Source organism: Cyrtonyx montezumae, unplaced genomic scaffold (genome assembly GCF_038088225.1).
Source record: "Cyrtonyx montezumae isolate F1298 unplaced genomic scaffold, pur_monq_1.0 scaffold_4, whole genome shotgun sequence".
Taxonomy (NCBI): Eukaryota; Metazoa; Chordata; class Aves; order Galliformes; family Odontophoridae; genus Cyrtonyx; species Cyrtonyx montezumae.
In genome coordinates this window covers 33,300,486-33,316,919 of record NW_027072045.1, presented here as the reverse complement: position 1 = coordinate 33,316,919, position 16,434 = coordinate 33,300,486, and the positions used below count along the sequence as shown (strand labels likewise).

Sequence of the window (16,434 nt, the reverse complement as noted above, 5' to 3'; positions counted from 1 at the left end):
GAAGAAAAAAAGCAGCAGCTCTAACAGGTCAGAGAATCAATAAATCTTAACTTGGATTTATGGGAAAAAATACAGGGTAAAAAAAACCAAGACCTGTTCTTCAACATCCGCTGACATTACAAAATCACTTATACAAACAAAATTAGGCTAAATTAGCATACAAAATGATCAGAGAACAACAACAGCAGCGGCATTTATTATGCAACAAGAACAGCTTTCAGAATAACTGACTTTCCTAAGGAAAATGTTCTTCCCTCTAAAAAAATCGCACTATGATTGTGCAATAGTTGAATCAAAATAACGAGCAGGAATAGTAAGGATAACATGCAGAACCTGGGTACCAATACAGCTCAGTACTCCTCAGAAACACAAAACAAGACGGTATTCATCTGGCAACTTCTTCACTCAGACACACATACATGGAACAGAAAGCCTGCAGTGAATTCACTTTCTAATCACACAGTACGTGCTCTAGATGGGCTGGGTGCCAAGTCATTTAAAAGTGTTCAATATGAATACACACCAGCATTTCATTCAACCTCATTCAGTTTCACTAAATGAAGTAACATTGCTCTCAACCAGGCTTAATTGTTTTAAGAAATGTGCAAAACATCTCTAGCTATGCTTCAGTACAGCAGCAAGACACTCTCACTTCCAAAGCTATTTTTAGAATTCATTGTTTTGGAAAACATATCTTTATGAACATACTTACAGATTGTATATCTTGTAATGGTTTTTATGCTTTGAATCCAAAAACCTTAAATAGGGAAAAAGAAAAAGGCATGCATTAATATACAGTGCAGTAATAGTCATCACAGCTTACAGCATCATTAGGACACCATCAGCACATGAAACTCTGTGCTCCCGAGGCAGGCAGCGTGCTGCAGACCTCTCCCCTCCAAACAATCCATTCAGCATAAGTAAGGCTACCCATGCAACCAAAGGGCCTACATCTGACCTGCAACCCAAGGATTACTGCACACACCAATCTATGGCGATTTCCATCTGCATATTAAAAGATTACATGGGGGAAGGGCTGATTCTTCTTCAAGCAGAAAGCATAATACCCAGTAACATTATGGGTACAGAAGGCAGAAAGATCACTCTACTTTTTTGTTTTGCACTCACTTCATTTTTGTGCTAATTTTGTATTGAAAACTACCCCTTCAAGTCTCAGAGAATCAAACTACAAATATGATTCATCAAAATTGCCATGATTATATATGATGTGCCACCTGATAATGTCAAGAAATAACATACAAATGTTTACACCTAACATCATCCACAGTGTATATCTGCACATCAGCCAGAAGGAATTTAATTAGCCATGACAGAACATGCTGTTCAAATTGAAAGAAACACTAGCTCCTAAAATCCTAGAAAGCTCAAGCAAAAACAAGCTCTGGTTATCACTCAATACTCCAGAAGAACCTAGAACTCTAGTAAAACTGATGTGTTTAAGAACAGATGCAAGAGTATTCCTTAGGCAGCACTGAATACAGGACTCCAATTTCATCTGCAGAAATCCTTCACAGCACCCACACTGGCAGACTTTGGGAGATTAAGGAAGATGCTGGACACAGCAATTCATTCCACGAGATGTCCCCGCAGGTCTGAAACAGCTGGAGGGAGAAGAAAGCTGGCTCCACTTTTGCCAATAACATCTGCAGGACTAAGGGTAAGCTTCCACACAAGTGTTTTTCAAAGGCCAAAATTCCATCCAACGTGGAAGCCTCAGAAGACAACCAGAAGCCCAGTCGTGCTCCTCATACAGCATCTCTGTTAAACTGGTGAGGATACTAGCTATTCAGAAAAAGCCCAGCGGCAGATCCCTCGTGGCTCAAAGTACGTACCTCCAGAGCCTTAACAGTGAACTTTGACACAGAAAGCTCTTGAAAAAGAATATTCCAAGTATAGTGGTACTTTAGCATCCAGTTCACTACAGACATTTCATTTGCATCTCTCCGTATCTTAATTTGGCTCATCACAATTGGAGGTTATCATTAGCCCTTTTGATCAACGGTGTTTACAGACAACGCATTTTGGTAAATCCCTTCCCCTTATTTATCCTGTGATGTGTATTAATACAAACCTTGCTATTAGGAAACACTAACTTCATGCATCCCAACAATTCGAGCAGAGAGACAGGATTTTAAGGAAACAAATTACAGTGGTGCTTCTAGATTGCTAAGAACATCCTTAAAGTTGTATCCAGCAGCTCAGAATATAAACTTCCATGTTAAAAGTGAAAGCTTTCACAAAACACACTATCAGTGTCACCAGCATAATGAATTTTGCCATTTTTTTCTTCATATGTTAAAACACAGCCTTTACTTAGAGCCACCTGTTATTTACTGCTATCAATCAAAATTAACTGATCAAGCACTTCATTTATCAAGTGGAAAAAGGCTGTGTGCAAACACTCTAAAATGCCATCAGCTACCTAAGGAAACTCTCAATACCACATGGATGCATATCTTTCTAAAAACAAAGAATCTCATTTTACTGCAGCACAGTTTGCCAAGTTCATTTTTTCACATGCAAAAGCAGATCTGAGCTCAGCCCAAAACAGCAGCCTGGAGAACACTATTGTCAGTGTTTCCAACGTCTGTCCAGAAAGACTAATAAAAGCAATATGCATGAGACAAAAAAGCTTCACTATTTCTGTAAGTCAAGTAGACTAATCAGGACATAAATTAGTGCAGGAAAGGACACTTAAGAACAACTTGAAGAAAAACAACAAAGCCTTACCTTACTACATCATCAATATTGTTCCGGTATACTCCTTCAAGCCTCTCTGCAGGAAAACCCATAGCAATTATGTTTGGATAAATATCTGAATATGCAAGTTATGGAAACTTTTGTAAAACATGTATAATAATATTAAGTGGATATCACAACATATTTCTCTGCCCCCATACCAGTCAGAGAAACAGCCTGGATGAACTTCCACATTCAAACAGTTCAGCATTGTATATACAGTAAGAGAAGGTTTCTCCCAGAAAAAAAAAGTGAAGAAAAGATGAGGGGGGGAAAAAACAGTGCTGAATTTTTTCAATAAACAGTACTGTACCACATCCAATATAACAGAAGTCTGCATATAATTCACAGATAACTTAATAGAAATTTGTACTACTGAATAGCTGATGTTAACATCTAGTAGAAAAGCAATGTACTAGAAAAGCCAAACCATCAACCCACACCCACCATGCCTCACCTCACTAAATCTGCATATGCACTACACACTGGTCTCTCTCTACAGTTTGAATGGTGTATTAAACTCAACAGGAAATTATTTTGTAGTCTTGGGTGACCAAACTGCAAGACATTCCAAGTCAATGCCACAGTAAAGTCCCCCAGTGATCCCAAAATCCATTTATCATGCAACACAAACACAAAAAGGCACATTTCAGTCACTCAAAAAGTGCAACAGCCCATTTAATCACTTTCTGTGATTTCTATAGAACAGACCAATGGAATAGCTGCTAATCACAGATGAGACTATGCATGCTAAAGGTGAGATACTGCAAAAGATGGGAGTGCACAGAATCAAAGACAAGTTACAGAACTTGTTCAATTAAAAAAAAGCACTAATAATAACAATCCTCTTTTCTGGTAAAAATAGCTGATTTCTTTTTCTGAACTACCTACAACTCACTTACTAAATGCAATACAACTTGAGATAAAGAGCTTCAGAAATGAAGAAAACCACACTGCTAAGAAAAAAGTAAAAAAAAAAGTCAACCTGCATCCAGTGCAGATGTGTAAAGAATTCACAATAGTTTGCCAGAAAATGATCAGTATTTAGTATCTTGGTGATGTAATTATATATGCTTTTGCTTCTGTTTTTTTCTTTTTAAACACACAACACTTCTTAGTTTTAAACATCAGAGAAGTTAATGCATTGAAGAGGTTTCACTGAAAAGCAAAACAGAAATGAAACTAGCAACTCAAAGGCAGCCCGTACTCTGCCACATTAACATACTCTTCCTCAGACTAATTTTAGAAGGAATAAGAACAATGTTTGCAGTTGGCCCCACTTTAAACAAGGGAGCTGGAGCAGGTGATTTCCAGGTGTCCTTCAACTTCAATTATTCCACAACTACAACAACGATGGCCCTTGTTAAAACACCAGCAATACAACAAAACTGCCATGAGCAGGCAGCAGGATGAAGGCAACACAGCCACTTCCAAGGTATTCATATTCCAGTTACCTGCACAAAACAAAAAGCCTGAAATAGGCTGCAAGCCACCTCAGCCTGCCCTCAAAGAGATCCCACAAGTCCAAGTACTTGCAGTAAAGCACCATGGACTGAGTTCTTCACTTAGCTCAACAGTTGGCCAGCTGGAGAGCAATTTTTTTTTGTAACAGTAAACAAAAATTATGCCTTCTCCAAAAAGAAAAATAAAAAGAATCTAGCAATTATTGTGTGGCATCCAAGTATAAATTAGCCCCAGTCTGCCCAGGCTGCTCGAGATGAGTTATGCAGACAACAATAAAAAAAAAAAAAAAAAAGAAAGCTTCTGAGGGATCCAAACAAGTATCTGAAGCCACCTCTTCAAAAATTGACACAGAAAGGGATTGATGCCTGGTTTCCAATTCACTCTGTAATTCCCCAGACCGTTCTGAGGGAATCTTATCTTGGAAAAAATAAATTAAATCGCTCAGCATTCAGATCCCATGATAATTTCAGATACTATCATATCACATCAATCTTCAACCTTGAACTTTGCTCTGAATGGATTTTACTCCGCAAGCAGACCAGGCCTCTTAGCTCAAGTAGCAAAAAAGCAAGACAATTAGCAATGCATTTACTATTTTATCAGTTATTACTTGCTGTAAGCATAAGAAAGGGGTTGTAAGCCATGTGCACCTGCTCCATGCCTACTGCATACCACTGAATTTCCTGACATCCAGCATCACACCCCATCGCTCCCTCCCTGTTCCTGGTTCATAGAACACAGAGCACACATCTACCCACTGCAGCTCTACCATTTTTGCTCAAAAACACCTCCATCTATACCTCACTCTGAGCAGGAGGGCTCTATAAATTACTGTAACAAAGTAATCCAGTATATTAGTCTGGTTTTCACAGCACTTCTCCATGAAAGACAAGCACTTATGTTTGCAATGGGGTTTAAATCAAACGGTTTTCATGTGGCATGTCAAAAAGAATTGAAGCATCAAAATAAAATAAAGTTTCAATTACAATATCACCCATGACACAGACACTAAGGCTTCCCAGAATTACTGTGCACCTTGCTTAATCCTCTATTTTCAACCACAAGATTTACTAGGCAGTTTTCAGTTCAGTAGCTTTTCTTCATGTTGTCTCTGAGAGGCTAAGGAAGGGGATACATTCCAGTATTCCCTGATTGTACAGGATGGAAAGGAGGCAAAGAGAACAGAACATCTCAGCAGCATTTCCACTTCACTGGCTCACAGGTGTCCAAGCACCAAAGCCTTGAACACGCATGCAGACGGAGATGAAAGGTTCTAAATGAACCAGGCAGTCCCACACTTCTGGGTAGTGCAATCCCTCTTGGCTCTGGTGGTTCCTCAAGGGTGCTACACACGTAGCACGTGCACAGCCCGTGTGCATTTCCTCTTTTTAAAACACAGTAAGCCAACAAGAATTGGACACTCAAGCTTAATCATGTAGTATTGCAAAAGATGTTCCAGAAAATACCAGCAAAAGGAAAAAGACTCCAAACAGGGAAGAAGGGGGAAAAAGTGCCAATCAATGTACTGATGCTGATTCAATAAAAGCGTTGTGCGCTGTAAGATTTTGGAACAGGACAAGACAAACACTGAAGCACTAGCAAAAAAACAAACATCCAACAGTGAGCTCAGCAGGGGTTCTGTTTTTAGGCAAACATGATTGTTTTTAAACAGGCATGCCAGTTGCTCTTCTACCTAAATATAAGCGTCCTGAAGTACCTTCTTTATTATCTCCACGCATTAAGCTGGAATGCAATTCCCACGCCACTGCTGACTCACTGCTGTCTGAGAGGGATGAGGCTGTGTGGAACAGCAGGCGCAGCAAGCCAACCTCATGCTTCCACGCATTCACTGAGCCACAGGATTCCTCTGCATAGAACAAAAGGAAGCAACAACTCTAACAAGCGTGCTCCTATTGCATCTGGTGGGGTTTTAGCAAAGGCTTCTGACGAGCACACTGAAGTAGAGCATTGCTCTGAAAACCTCCTGTTGGTTCCAAAAGCCAAAAAATGTCCTTTGCTTTGCAAAAAGTAAGATAGAAGAACAAAGCAAAGTGCTTTTACTGCCTGCACAGATGATATAAGCTGTTGATGTAGTCTACCTGGACTTCACCAAGGCTTTTGACACAGTCTCCCACAGTATTCTCCTAAGGAAACTGGCAGCCCGTGGTGTGGACAGGTTCACTCTTCTCTGGGTGGAGAACTGGCTGGAGGGCCGTGCCCAGAGGGTAGTGGGTAATGGAGTTAAGTCCAGCTGGCGTCCTGTTATGAGTGGTGTCTACCAAGGGTCGGTACTGGGGCCCATCTTGTTTAATACCTTTATTGATGACCTAGACGAGGGGATTGAGTGTACCCTCAGTAAGTCTGCAAATGACACCAAGTTGGGAGGATGTGTCAAACTGTCTGAGGGTACGGAGGCCCTTCAGAGGGATTTGGATAGGCTGAACAGCTGGGCTGAGTAAAATGGGATGAGGTTCAATAAGACCAAGTGCTGGGTCCTGCACTTTGGCCACAATAACCCCATGCAATGCTATAGGCTTGGGGCAGAATGGCTTAAAGAATGTAGAGAGGAAAAGGACCTGGGGGTGTTGGTTGATGCTCGGCTTAACATGAGCCGGCAGTGTGCCCAGGTGGCCAAGAAGGCCAACGGCATCCTGGCCTGTATTAGAAGAAATAGTGTAGCCAGCAGGAGCAGGGAGGTGATCATCCCCCTGTACTCAGCTCTGGTGCGGCCGCACCTCGACTACTGTGTTCAGTTTTGGGCCCCTCACTACAAGAAGGACATTGAGGCCCTGGAGCGTGTTCAGAGAAGGGCAACAAAACTGGTGAGGGGTCTGGAGCACAAGTCTTATGAGGAGCGGCTGAGGGAGCTGGGATTGTTTAGTCTGGAGAAGAGGAGGCTCAGAGGAGACCTTATTGCACTCTGCCACTTCCTGAAGGGGGGTTGTGGTGAGGAGGGGGTGGGCCTCTTCTCCCTGATAAATAATGACAGGACGAGAGGGAATGGCCACAAGTTGCGCCAGGGAAGATTTAGATTAGATCTGAGGAAACATTTTTTCTCTGAAAGAGTGGTCAGGCACTGGAATGGCCTGCCTAGGGAGGTGGTTGAGGCACCATCCCTAGCACTGTTCAAGAAGCGTTTAGATGAGGTGCTAAGGGATTTGATTTAGTAGTTCAGTGGGTAGGGATGGTGATAGGAGGATGGTTGGACTAGATGATCTTGTAGGTCCTTTCCAACCTAATGTACCTATGAACCTATGAAGTCTTAAACTACATTAATCAAGTTATTCCACCCTTCCCTGGGTTTATCTTTACTGCACCAGTACCAACACGCTATTTTCCCGATGCTGGGCTCCTCCACAAATGCAGCTGCGATTTACCATGCAAGTGCGCAGAGCTGAAATCTTTATGGCAACACCACAGAGCATCATCTTCAGTGAATCTCTTCCATCATCGCCACACTGCAAGGCTCATATCTGAGTAAATTAACAAGGATTTTCAAAGTTGAAATTAAGAGAGTCACTCACAAGATGACAATTGTCATGGGAGCTTGGAAGCCAGGCATCCACTCAAAGCATTATTTCCATGCCATCATGAAATTAATAATGACACCGATCATTTTAGATTTACAATACATACAAGAAGTTCATCATCAATTCTAAACACTCTTTAGAGAGAGAAATGGAAATGGTTAAAACCTCAGCCAGTTACTGAGGCATTCTACAATGCTTCCAGCTCACATGCAGAAGTAAACTTAACTTAAATAACATGAACTACCACAAACTTGAAGCAAGCTTAGAGAAAAAAAAAAAGACAAAATTAAATCTGCTCTTTTGTCATAGCAACTCCTCCCTAAAGAACTCATTCCTGAAAATGGTTTCAATAGCTTTTAAAGAACTTATTTCTTTCTCAACTCGGGAATCATGCAAGTTGAGCTTTAGTTAAAAAAAAAAAAAAACCAAAACAATACCAAGACAGACTCTATACACTGACACACACAATGCAGAACAGCAGAACACTAGAATGCTGACCCCGGCTCAAGTTCATACTTCAAACTTCAGCTCTACCCAAGGAGCCTTCAAATTGAAGCACCCAGCAGATAGCCAAGATTCCAACCACCACAAAGTGATGCCACCTCAATGCAAGACAAACCACAGGAAAAATTCCATTTGCTGCTTCCAAAACATTTTTGCTTTAATACTGTCAGTGGGATTAACAAAATACTGGTCTTAAAACCTGAAATCATTCCCACGTGCTAAAGATAACAGTCTCCCAGGAGCTATGAGAAAAACTCTATACCATTATGCAAATCAGCAGTCATAACCATTTTCAAAAATGGTTGTCTAGGTATCCACATTTTGCGACCATCACATTAAAGAATGTGAGTACACACTTAAATCTTAACTTCTATGTATGTGCCTAGACAAATGACTCACGTAGGGCTTTTAATTTTAAAATGTGATTTTTCTCACAAATTCAATCATTATCCTAATCATGGAAGAAGGACAAAAAAAAAGCAAACAAATACTTCCTCAGTTCTAAAATAGACACAAAACAGCAAAAATACACAGCCACAGCCCCTCCTGCAATGATCAATCTTCCCCATTAATATCCAGAATTTTACCCATTAGCATTTCTAACAATTTATTAAGTTCTATTTCAAACAAAGTAAGCATTTAATCCCTTGTCCAAAACCAGAAAGCTAACGACCTAATCTTCCTATTTTGTAAGCATGCTTAAGCATGCAGTGCAGAATTTACATGCGGCTTTACTTTCTAAATCAACAATGACAGGCTTTAAATCAAAGCCCAAATAAAAGACAACTTTAAAACTATTAGCCCTATGCAATCAAAAGTTGCAGGAAGATGACATTATTATTAGACATTATTGTTCTTTGAAAAGGAAATATAAAGCAAGCTGAAGATTCCTGAAGCAGTGAATAATGTATACCGCTCAAGCCAAGCTTTGGAGCTAAAAACTGTGAAGTTCCATTTGATAACAACTCCCAAGAGCAGAGGAACAACATCGAAGTCTCCCGAAACTGCTTTGTTGCATCAATTTTTCTGCAATTTTCAGGAACTCAGCCTTTAGCAGCCACACAGCCTAGTCTAGCAGCACATCTGTCCCTACCAGCTTTGCAACATTAGTGTACTAACCTCAACTCTTAACTGCAGCTTAAACCCAGCAACAGAGAAATTAAATTAAAAGAACTGTTCTGGAGCTGTTCAACAGCTTGACAGCCCGAAGCTACAGCGGGAGTGTTACAAGAAGTGTCCACACTCCATCCTCAAACAGATTTAAGTGTCCTGACAAATGGCCAAACTTTATTAGTGCGAGCTTCTTGACAGCATCCTTACAAAAAAGAGACACAGGAAAATATGCCCAGCTAAACTGAGAATTTTCCCAGCCTATATGCTGTTTAGCCTGTATAAATGCATACTCTTACTGTAAATAGACTACCAGCCCGAAACACAAAGTAAGTGTACTGTTTTTCTCCAAGGCCGAGTAATCAGGAAGTAGAGAGGAAATGAACAGGAAGAATGTTCTTGAGAGCAAAGGAGGACTCCTTGTAGCCAGCCAGCTGCACTCGCCAACTCTACCATCTGTGCCTTAAAGAGAGATCAACTCAGATGTTGCTGAGAGAAACGTTTTATGATTTCAGAGAAAGGCATTTAACCCATTAATGCTCAACGATTCAATGACAACCCTTTGTTCCTCTCTCTAAATCTCAAGCTTGTAATTTAAACATAGCGACTTACACAAGGAATAACAGAACAGCAGCTCCTTCATTACCAAATTCCAACAGTGGGAAGGAGTAAATCAGAAGTTCTGAAGATGTTACTGCCACGTACATCATCACTTCCATCCTTTGTGTGACTTTTTGGATCCACATATGCTCATGATGCTGCATTTCCAGAACTACTGTAAGTGCAAAAGCCTTCTCTCAGCTTTGTGAATTGTATGAAATATATCCAGGAGCACTCAACCTCACTGGGGCTTTGTTGAACAGCTAAGAGGGACAAGTCTGAAAAGCACTGAATCTACAGAATAACCAGGCACACTTTTTTTTTTTCCCGAAACTGTCCCAACCCCATAAACCTCACAGCACAAATACAAAAAAAAAAAAGTTGAGAAGCATGAAAAAGGATGTTTACTCCACAGAACTTGTTCTGACAAGGACCAAGAAGAATTCCTGCTCAACTCCCATTTCAACACAGCTTGGGATCGCAGACCAAGCAAGTCATGCAGATGGTGGTAGAGGACAATGCCTGCTCTATGACTTTTTTTTAGCAAAGGAAACCTGTAAGAGTAGCCTATCTTTTACAATGCACTTTAAGATTTACCTGGTTTTACGTACGTATCAAATTCAGCACAAGCTCCATCAATGCAGAACATGGTATGTACCCAGCAATGCTTTCAGAGCATGGCCACACTTTGCACGATCTCCTCTCCAGAAGCACTGCTTAGTGCTTAAACATATCTTAGCCTCAAACACCCACAGAAAAAATACAAGAATTTTATTCAGTACAGAGTCACTACTTTGATATTTACTGACAGGAAGTGAAAAATGGCTCAGACTCAACTTTTTGCAAGGCTGAAAGGACATCCAAAAACTTTCAGAGACAAGGGAATTCAAAATAGATTTCAGGCTGGAGGACAAATATGTTGCACTAATGTGCTTTACAAAACCTAAGCTAGAAAAATCAGGATTTAGCCCAACTTCAAGGGGTGGCTACAAGAAAATATAAAGTCAAGCAGCAAAACAAGGCTTCAGGCCAGCCTAATAAACCATTTCTCAGTCATTCAGCTCCAAGTAGATAATACTGAATTCTAACAGGATGCAGTGTTTGCCTCCTCCTGGTGTTAGTACAAGAAAAATGGGTGTTACTTCTCTCACATTAAAAAAGTACAGAAAATAGACAACCACTTCAATTCTAGTCCAATACGTACCCAGCCAAAGTACAGGCCTCTAAAAAAAATTAACCATGTATTTGAAAGCTATTATACCACATCCCCACAAAGGCAGAATTAAGTATAAAGACATCTCTTAAGCACTTTGCTGCAAAGAATTGGATATGAAGCAGTATTTATGCACTGCTGCATGTTGGGGCTACAGAACTGGGGCTTCATCTTCACAGAGAACAATGCCAACTTTCATAGCAGTCATCATCCCAAACACAGAGCAGGAAAGTCTCATTTATTAACTGCACAGTCAATTACCACCTGAAATCACAGAGCACACTACTTCAGCTATAGTGCTGAAAAATCATTATTAAGATAACACAGATTTATGCAGTACGATACAGGGCCTAATTGCACAATTATTATACTTAATGCTCTACAAAATTCCTTTTTCATGTGTTCACAGGCAAGATGACAAACAAGGCAGGAAGACTACAGGAGAGAAGAGGATGCTACCCTGAAATGGGAGCTGGAACAAGGCTTTGTTTACTTCTGGACTAAGACCTACTTAGAAACCAAGAGCGAGCTGAACCCAAAGCAGAATCAACTACCCAGAAAGAGTTCACATTTCATAAGGTTTTTTCACATAATGTGTTAAAACAATTTCAGTAAGGTTATTACAGCACAAATTAAAACAACTGCTTCCACAATAACAACAGAGGGTTTAGGTGCCCACATCATCTTTCGAAGAGCTAAACAGAAAATACAATCACTTCTCTTTTGGAAGAAAATTAGGAAATTCTATACACGCCTTCACAGCGTGTTAACGCAGCATTTAGTACACACCAGCTTTCTGCACTGTACTTCGCAGCCTTTTGGTAGTTAAAAAAGAGTGAGATGTTGTAAGTGTAGCACTGGATAGCACAGGAAAAACTTTCTGTCCCAAAGAAACGTGCTCACCATCAGTCTAGCAGCCACCCAGAGCTAATCTTCCACATGTATCAGGCTTAGCTATTACTGGACTGCACAAGCCCAACTCTGGGGACTATCCATCCCCCAGATATGAGGTAACCACCTTATAAAGTCAACGGAAGACAATGGAAGTTGCGTGACAGAAGGGCCTTCCTGGCTAGCACAAGTTCCCTGAAGAGTCATTTTCAGAATTCAACAACCTTCTTCAGGAGAGAAGGTTAACCCGGTGCTGAATGGAACAAGCAACTGGGGGGATCTTCAGAAGCACAACGCTGACCAACCCATCCCTGCTGAAGCTTCTGAGCACTGACACGATTATTTCTCCAGGGCCCCCCAGTGACAGCATCTCATCGCTGGGTGGCAGATGATGAAAATCCACCTGGATTTCTACTTTAAAAAAAAAACAAAACAAAACAATGCTTGCACCAGATCCACTTCCTGTAAAGCTTGCACTTCATTCAGAATGACCAAAACACAGTTTTAAGGGAAAGTTTCAGTTGTCCTGAAGATTATACACACTTAACTAAGCTTACAAACAGATTTTGGTGGTATTGGGCCTCCTCCCCCCAGCTCTAAGGGTCACTAAGAAAATTTGATAATGTGTTCTCATTATCCATACTCATTTCATTCCCCAATCTGAAAAGCACATTGATTCGTCACTTCAACAGCAGAGCTACATGAAGCAATTAGTTTGCAGTTCTTGTTGATTTAAAAGCGTGCACAAGCAGTTATTTTTTAACTTCATTTTTAGCGTGTGCAAACAGTCTCCAGCAACACTGCATAGTGATTAAAGTTTCTGATGATGCAAGACCAAGTAGTGCTTGGGAAGGCATTGGGAAGCCTGCATGATGTTTAAGAAGCACAATGAGATAAGATTTAAATTTGCCAAGCACCTTAAACTCCCATCCTGAGCAACTGCAGCAGAAAAGACAGGCAGAGAGCAGCAGGGGCTTCTCTGCAGTGATGCAGCAAGGGATGCACTACCCAGCACTTGCTGGAATGTTGTTTTTTGTGTGTGTGCGTGTGTGTGGGCTTCAGCTGTCAAACAACACTGTCAACAAAGATGCACATGCAAGAGCAAGCTGTCAGAGGTTTTTTCTTACATTGTAGGTAAAAGTAAGGCATCACCTGAGCAGCAAATCTAACCTCAGAGAAGAAAATGGATGAAAATGCACCTATTGACACCTTGTTTTCTCAGACTGGAAAACTCAAAAATTTTTTGTAAGCACAGAGTGACTAATTTTCCCAGGATCAAACACGCCCTCCTGCAAGTAGCTAAGAACTGAATCAAGCTCTGAGAAGCCTCCAGCTAGTCCCATTTCTGCTCAAGCACACTTTTTAGATGAATTCAAAGTAAAACTGACACTAATCTCCTTGTTTAAAACCTAACACCATCCAGGCTCCACAAGCAAAATGAGTCCGTCAAGCTCTTAACGCTACTAAGTAATACAGTTTACTCCTGAACAAAGAAATACTTTTCAACCAGTAAAAGCTTTACCACTGGGTTTCTTCCAAACCCTCACCAAACCTTACCACAAGAACAACTTGTTACAAAGCATCTAACCAACTTCAGTTTTAAAAGGAGAGCAAATATTTTATAGGAGTGGCATTTCCAACTGTGATTCTATTTTTAAAGTCAGCATGCACCTCATGACACCAACTCACTTCTTTTCCGGGAGGTAGAGCCATTTTGACTCGAGTCACATAATTTAAAATTTCATTAAAAATGCAAAAAGCCTTAGGACTGCAGATAGGACAGCATAAAGCAGCTTCCACTCTCAAGTTTACCATTCTCTGCCTTTCATCACATGAGACAAACACATGCAGTACTTGGAAATAAACATCTAATCTTCACTGAATATCACCGCAGTTTATACAACTATGTAGGTCATGAGATACACATGCCTCAGTTAAGCACCATCCTATGGTGAGCCCAGACTGCTATGCTCAAGCACAGTGAAGGCCTAGAAATCTTAAGCAATTTCACCCAATTCCATAATGGACACAAGCAGCTGATTTTTCACTTGGGTCTTGTATAGCTAAGCATCCTGCCAAAATTGGTTATGCACACACCTGAGATAAATGCAAGCACTGCAACACAGAAGACTTGCATGCAAGTGTTCTCCACTGCTCCCTGACTATATAAAATAGTCAACTAGTGAGCTGAATCACTACAGAAATCCCAAAGATTATAGTACGTCAGAAAATATAAACTGCCCTTGCATCATAATGAAATGCAGTCATCTTATAAGAAAGTTATCTACCCAAGCTTTTCCTCTCACTCCCTCACAACTAAATCTAACTGGTATTACAGAAAGGGAGTAGAAACAGAAATAAATCAGAACTAAAGTACAAAAAAGAACCATTTCATCTTCTAATTTCAGAAATATTTTTTCAAAAACAGTGCCTAAAAAAAAAGGCTGATCAGGGAAAAGAAAGTTTGATCAGATGAAAAGCTGTGCCAGTACATTCTTAAAGACACATTTCATGACCAGCATACAGGACTAGTTTCATCTAGTATAAACAAAGCCACTGATTTTGAGAAGTAATCATTTCTCTTTCCTTAAATCCTACATTACCAACACAGGAACAACTCCTAAATGAACTGTCGGGACCCACAAGTCTTAAGTACATCTGTGCTCATTTTACAAGGATGTAACAGAGCCCATAAGAAGAAACACCAGCAACGTTCCAGCCCAGCTCCTCAGAAGGTATGTTAACAGTCCAGCGACAAAACAGCCTGTTTTGACATTTGGGCATTCCCTGCAGCTCCTTGGGGAATCACCTGTGCCTGAAATGTAAAGACTGCAGGTCTCTGTCCACCTGGAATGCTGAGACATGACAGGAAAAGGAAAAACGAGACCATAGCTTACATTCTGCTGATCAGACACCTCACCTGGGTTCCTGTCCATGTCCCAGTTGGCTCACTAGAGGATTTTGCACTGCATCTCCCCTGGCCCATGCTGCAATGCCCAGCTGTTACATGTTTTAGAACTCCCAGTGAACTGCTCATTTGCAGGAAGAGTTAAAACCTCAGTTCCCCTCACCCCAGCTGAGTGCCCAAATCAAACCACAGGACTGCACATCCCCTCTCAGTTTTTTAGGCTGAGGGAAAAAAGCTCCACCCAAGATGACTGCTAGCCACAGGATGCTCCTACAGATGTAAGTAGGCTGGGAAGCACAGCTACGCAGCAATCCAAATGCAGGTGGCTGCTTGTTTCAGCCTCAACATTTTCAGCTCAGCCATACAGCGAGAAACGCCTTTGAGATCCTAGATCCCAGTCTCCTAGTATCACGCAACACACGTCCACTGAAGAAAACCTGAAACCTCAGTGAGGGTAGACATCATGCCACTGGGGAGCTGATTCCCAGCCCAGCCCTCTGCCTAGGCACGTTAAGAAATAAGTAGTTTTTTAAGTCCAACAAGCAACAATTTCATCAAAACTCTGTGAAAAGAGCATCGCTAAGAAGCCTGCACAGCAATAAAATAGTCAACTTGCACCTCTGGAGCATCAGCCTTTGAGTAAAGACATCATACTGCACATGCAGCATTCATTAATTATCCTTTAAATGTGAAGCTATGAAAAAAGAGGACTGAATACAAGCTCCTTCCAAAGATGCCTTTACAATCAAAAAAAAAAAACACCAACACTTTTGCACAAATTCTATTACAGAATTGCAGCCAGCTACTGCTTTCAGTTTAGTCTTCAGTTTAGTCTTCAGTTGCCTAGCTCTAATAGAAAAAAAAAAGAACAAATGGAATGAATCAAAATAATGTAGAAAGAAATCAGCCACAAACTCAATTTTGCACATCCTAAGTTACCTTGAGGAAATAAACACAGATACAAAATTCACCCGTTTTCTTACATAGAGCAGATTACTCATTAAGAAAAAGTGTTTGGGTCAAAAAGCCCCAACTACCAGCAGCACATTGGGACAAGAGTACCTGAAACACCAAAATCTGCAAAAGACAGAGCCAAGAGATCACCACTTTGCCACCACTACCTGTTTCCCAAAAGTCCCCATCCAACACAGTACTCACAGAACCATATATATCGCTGAGACTGTCCCTTAAGTGTGCACCAAGCACTGCTGCGTCAGCCCAGTAGTGGGACAACAAAACCCACTGGCAAACATGAATCTAACACTAGGCTTTATCAGCACCACAGACAAACCATGGGAACCACAGAGTCGAGAAGGAGCTCCTTTACTAAAAGCTCCCTGTCCTCTGCTGAAGTCAGGCAGCTTTCAGATCACCACTGCTTCAGGCCAAGCGTCAAAACAGCAGCACAAGCTCCATGCTATTCCTAACCAGAACTAGGCTGCCTTTGGAGCATC

At 41.0% G+C, this 16,434-nt stretch overlaps 1 protein-coding gene across 1 annotated transcript in view; it reads right to left on the bottom strand.

Annotated features, from left to right (window-relative positions):
- Positions 1-16,434, bottom strand: part of PTEN (phosphatase and tensin homolog) — a 40,626-nt gene that overhangs the window by 22,962 nt on the left and 1,230 nt on the right. The window contains exons 3-4 of the mRNA XM_065746935.1: positions 2,752-2,836; positions 713-757 (exon numbers count right to left, since the gene is read on the bottom strand). Coding sequence (XP_065603007.1) covers positions 713-757; positions 2,752-2,836 — 130 coding nt within the window. The remainder of the gene's footprint in view (positions 1-712; positions 758-2,751; positions 2,837-16,434) is intronic.